Source organism: Chrysochloris asiatica, unplaced genomic scaffold (assembly GCF_000296735.1).
Source record: "Chrysochloris asiatica unplaced genomic scaffold, ChrAsi1.0 scaffold00106, whole genome shotgun sequence".
Taxonomy (NCBI): Eukaryota; Metazoa; Chordata; class Mammalia; order Afrosoricida; family Chrysochloridae; genus Chrysochloris; species Chrysochloris asiatica.
The window spans coordinates 9536471-9542234 of record NW_006408624.1 but is presented as its reverse complement, the minus strand read 5'-3'; the positions used below and the strand labels follow the sequence as shown (position 1 = coordinate 9542234).

Here is a 5764-nt window from a genome sequence, read left to right as displayed (position 1 = left end):
GCAGTTACCAACCTTAATATATCTAACCTCAAAAAAGTATCATGTATAAAGGAATTAAGGCTAATATTTTAAGTGTAATAATAGCCTGTGGTTATGTTTTAAGAGTTTATCTCCTACAGATACATCCCAGTGTTTAGAGATTTCCATAAATAATTCCCAGGCCCCCATAACAGCTTTAAAAATGAGATTTCTTTATTATTGAAGAATTAAAAGAATTGCTAAGGGATTAGGATTTGTGCCATAACTATACAAAACATTAGCCATCATCAGACCCATTGCTGAATTGATTCTGATTCAGTGACCCTATAGGACAGTACAACTACCCCAGTTTCCAAGGCTGTAATTTTTACAGAAGCAGATGGTGTCATCTTTCTCCTGAAAGCTGCTGGTGGGTTCAAACTTCAACCTTTTGGTTAGTAGCCCAGCATTTAACTATCACACAAGGGCTCCTTTAAATTCAACATTATATTTGGTTGCCATGATTAATAGATTAGCATTAGTAGACGTGGTAAACTATAACCCTTGTCCAAATATAGTCCCAACACCTGCGTTTATAAATAAAAGGTTTTATTGGACTAGATCCACACCCACTGGTTCTCGAGATAATTTTGCCCATTAGGACATCTGGCAATTTCTGGAGACATTTTTGGTTGTCAAAACTGGGGGAGAGATGCTACTGGCACCTACCATTGGTATATTGTGGGTAGGTCAGGAATGCTGCTAAACATCCTACAATGCACAGAACAGCTGCCCACAACAAAGTATTATCTGGCCCCAAACATCAACAGTACCAAGTTCAAGAGACTATGGTTTCCATTGCTGTCTCTGAACTTCACACTATAATAGCAGAGTTAAGTAGTTGTGACAAAGGCAATACAGCTTGCAAAGCAAAGCATATTTATATTGTGACCCTAACAGAAAAATTTTACCAACTATTGTTCTATAAGAAACCATAAAATATAAACAAATATTTCAGTATAGATGATCAACTCTAGAAAACTTATTTTTAGCATGATTTCTTCTAGAAATGAGTCAACTAACATTTTTATTTATGTTTTTTCTAGGAGTCCTGGTGTGCTGTAGGATAAACACTGGGCTGCTAACCACAAGATTGGTGGCTCAAACCCACCACCAGTCGCTCTTCAGAAACCCTACACAGGGTACCTATGAGTCCGAACTGACTCAATGGCACTTAACCCCAAGCCATGTAAAGGATTAGTAATAGGTCGCACTTAAAGGCGCCTAGGTGTCACTGTAGGTTAAGTACTGGACTGCTAACTGCTAACTCAACAGTTCAAACCCACCAGTCATTCTAAGAGAGAAAGATGAGGTTTTCTGCTTCTATAAAGATTTATAGCCTCAGGAATTCCATACAGGGTTGCCAAGTAAGAGTCAGAATGGACTTGATGGCAGTGGGTAGGGTATTTGATTTTATTGATTTATTAAAGAGCTATTTACAACTGATTTTTAAAAAAAGCCAGTCCACAGATTGCTATCAGCCACAATGGAGTAATGGCCTACAATGAAATGACAAAAGTAAAGACAAATTCGGGCAGTTTCATAAAGCTAATTCAATGTAAAAAGCTGTTCTTTTTACGGATTATATCCTTCCTATATTTTAAAAGATTAAAATGCCTTCTCTTTGAAATAGTGCTGATAACAGGTAGTCATTTTTTAGTGTGGCAAAATCTATAGTTAGAAACACTGTGTCAAATCTTCTTTTAAAAAAATATTATGGGCTCTTAAAATCCAAGTCAGAAGCACTGAGTGAAGTTTTTGCTTCAATGTGGAATTCTTTTATGGTTGAATATATTTCATGTATCAGTGCTACAGGTATTTCTTAAATGTGTTTTGCAGTGTCTAATAAGTGATGAACTGCAGCTGAAGGCTTTTCCACATTCATTACAATCGTAAGGTTTTTCTCCAGTATGAATTCTCTGATGTTTAGCAAAGGATGAGTCATGCCGAAAGGCTTTTCCACAGTGACTGCATTCATAAGGCTTCACTCCAGTATGGACTCTCTGATGGATAGACAGATGGATTCTCTGGCTAAAAGCTCTCCCACACTCCTTGCATTTATATGGTCTTTCCCCAGTATGAGTTCTCCGGTGTTGAGTTAGGTATGTGCTATGGCTGAAGGTTTTACTGCACACATTACAAATATAGGGTTTCACACCACTATGAATAATTTCATGTTGTCTAAGGTGTCTAATCTGAAAAAACGCTTTTCCACAATCTTTGCATGTGAAAGGTTTGTCTCTAACATGAGTTCTCAGATGCTGGATCAGTCCAATGCTCTGGCTGAAGGCTTTCTGACATACACCACATTCATAGGGCTTCTCCCCAGTATGAATTCTCAGATGCTGAGTAAGGGATGACAGATGCCTGAAGGTTTTGCCACATTCCTTACATTCATAGGGTTTCTCACCCGTATGGATTCTCTGATGTGGAATAAGGGATGAACTTTGACTAAAGGCTTTTCCACATTCCTTACATCTGAAAGGTTTCTCTCCAGTATGAATTCTCATGTGCTCAGTAAGGTGAATAAGCTGTTTGAAGATTTTTTCACAAATATTACATTCAAAGGTTTTCATTTTTTTGTAACTTCTTGTGTGATCAGTCACACCTAAATTGTATCTGCTTCTCTTTCCAGATGTGTCATATTTACGATCTAGTTTTCTTGGCGTGCCAACTGGCCCTGGAGTAACTTTTGAGCTCACATGAATACTCTTCTCAAATCTGTTGGATTCCTGGCCTCTCTCCTGAGTGAAAGTTTTCTTTCGAATCAAGAGGACTTGTACCTCCTCTACTGCTTGGTTTTCCTGGTGACTTTCCAACTCATCGTATCTGGAGACTATTCCTAACGTGGAGTACAAAGCGGTTCCTTCTGTGGCTCTCTCCACCATCAGGCCATGGTGGAACTCTTCTGGTAAAATGTCATTCTTTACGGTTGACTCTTTGTTTTCTGTTTTGCTCTCTAAGTCTGAAAGAAATAATAATAAAATACAAGTGACTCACATTCACTGCACTTTATCAAAGAGTGATCATGATTATGTGATGTTAAAATAACATATACTAGGTTCAGGAGGCTTGAACAATCTTCAAATGTGATCCTGCCACCCACCTAAAGAGCTAATATGAAAGAAATAATGAGAAAAAAGTTGTTAAAAGTATGTAAGGGAATTTTCAGAAATTGAGAAGACCACATGCATGTGAATTACAAGGGGAAAGGCCCTAAGAAAGAACACTGTTGTAAGGCAAATATCAAGTGAGAAGTCCAGGAATACAGGGTTCTAATACATCATTTAAAGCCAATGTTTCTATAATAAACTTTTGTCTCAAATACTTAAAAACATTAAAATAAAATATTAAATATAGGAATGTGTTCAATGAAATGGGAAAGTTCTCCCCATCCCACTTACTTTCTCTCCAATCTCTTAAGATTTGGAATGCATCTATTAGAATATGGTTATGGATTCAGTCATGTCCCTTAAAAGTACATGTTGTAAGGGGATCTCAAAGACTCCATCTGCTTGCTCTTACCTGAACTTGGACCTTCTGAAATTTCTCTCTCAGTCAGCCATGGCTCTTCTCCTTTCTCTAGCTGGGAAATCACACCAGGCTTGGAAAACTGATATCCTGCTCATGGAGAAAAGAAGATTGTATGTGCTAAGGTAAAGGAGACATCCCAAGAATTTCTGGTTGTATGGAGAATCCATCCTTACCCACTGAGACCAGGTTCCCATAGTTCTCCAGCATCACCTCCCGGTACAGATTCCGATGAGCAGGAGCTAGCTGCCCCCACTCCTCCTGGGTGAAGTCCACAGATATGTCATTGAAGGTTAACAGTTCCTAGAGTATCAAATATGTTCAATTTTCAGTCAGAGTCCAGCAAGTTGTTCTGACCCTGTCTAGATGCTGATATCCTAGTCAGGTTCCCCAGAATACTCCTCAATAATTGTTTGGCTGATTCTCTGCTGGGAGCTATAAAATAATGCATAGAGTATGTAAGTTGCATTCTGCAACTTAAAATTTTGGTTGAAGGGAAAACATCTGTGAAAAATTAGAGACGGTTGCAGATTTGTTGCGGTTGTTAAGGGCCGTGGAGTTGGCTCCAACTCATAGCAACCCTGCGTAGGGTTTCCAAGGAGCGGCTGGTGAGTTTGAACCACTGACCTTATGGTTCAAACCGACTTTGCAGTCCAGTCCTTTATTCCACAGAGCCACTACAGAATTCAGATTAAGGACAATGTTTAGAAATACCAGGGGGCTACCAAATGGTGTGGTGCTGTGGGTTAATTAGCCAGACAGCAAAGCTGTTTGAACTGCAAGGTTGGCGGTTCAAGCTCACCAGCTGCTCCTTTGAAACCCTATATACGGTTGCTATGGGTCGGAATTGACTCGATGGCACTTAACAACAACAATAAACCAAATGTTCATGGAAAATGAAAAAAAAAAAAAAAAAATGGAATTTTTCCATGACCTTTTGGAAGCTCCCTTGTATTTGAGAAAGGAGAGAGTTCAAAAAGGGCCAAGATCATAAGAGACGACAGAGACCTTTGTTGGACTGAATTAATTCGTTTAAAATTAATTAGAACAGGAGAACAAACAAGATGGCATATCGGGTGGAAGTGCAGTAAGGAGCTCCGTCAGCAACAACACAGAATACAGGACCAAGAGGCTCAGAGGATGGTCCCAGAACTCTCAACCACATATAAAGGAATATTTAGAAGGTTGGAAGGCTTAGAACCAGGGGTATTTGTAGCAGAAGCAAGAAATCCATTGCTTTCTAATTCAAGACGCTCAGCTGCTCCAGGAGCAGCCATCTTGGGTAAGACCAAGTGGGGGAAGGATCACAGCAGCCATGGACACCTGACAGAACCGTGGAGATAAAGGTGTGGACATTCTTTTCTTTTGGTATCTGTTTATTCGTCCCTTGCTGTCTGTGCACCTCCGTTCTGGTGACTGTAGGGGTGCCTGAGCTAGTGGACACCCCAGTCCCACCCTCGGAGGGTTCTACTACACATGTGCATATAGATCTCCTCGAAATTTAAAGAGATAGTTTCCACTTAAAACCAAATGGCCACAGCCGGCCCTGAACTGTTTATCACTAGAAAAAAGGCCTAAATGGGGATTGTGGAGCGGGACAGCAGACAAAAAAGGGAATAGGCCAAAAATCAAATCCTAAGTTATGTCAAAATGACCAACAGTGCCATCTTGAAATTTCTCAAGAAGAAGAGTGAAAAGGGAAGCCCATTTCCTGATCACATCTACCTGGAGGCAATCAGAAAGCATAAAAAAACACCAAAATACACACTCATCTAAGTATTAAGGCCACAGATAACCCCTGAATATGCCCAAAAAAGAGAAGCAGATGACCATATCTGCACATATCCAGAAATGAGATAAAGTGACTGAGGCAAATGAGCTGGAAATAGACCTACACTCCATACTGGAAGATGGGCAGGCTTTGGATATGCCAGAGAAGGAATTCAGAAAAATGATTATGAAATAATATCAAAACACTATACAATGGAATTGAGAAAAATAAGGAAGAAGTCATGAAAGCGCTACAGGAACAATCAAATAAGATAGATACAGCATTGGAAACAATTCAAAACCTACAGAAAGAGGTCCAAATGATTAATAACAGAATATCAGAAATGGACAATACACTGAAAGGGCAAAGGAGTATATCTGAAGAGCTAGAAGCCAGAACTAGTGAGCTAGAAATTAAATCTCTCAACACTACTAAGATAGAAGA

The 5764-nt window shown here is 39.4% G+C and overlaps 1 protein-coding gene across 1 annotated transcript in view; it reads right to left on the bottom strand.

The window, feature by feature from the left end:
• Positions 1-1757: 1757 nt before the first annotated feature.
• Positions 1758-5764, bottom strand: part of ZFP69B (ZFP69 zinc finger protein B) — a 12515-nt gene continuing 8508 nt past the window's right edge. Inside the window, exons 3-5 of the mRNA XM_006867591.1 lie at positions 3726-3852; positions 3544-3639; positions 1758-2983 (exon numbers count right to left, since the gene is read on the bottom strand). Of these exons, the coding sequence (XP_006867653.1) occupies positions 1815-2983; positions 3544-3639; positions 3726-3852 (1392 nt within the window). The 3' untranslated portion in view covers positions 1758-1814. The remainder of the gene's footprint in view (positions 2984-3543; positions 3640-3725; positions 3853-5764) is intronic.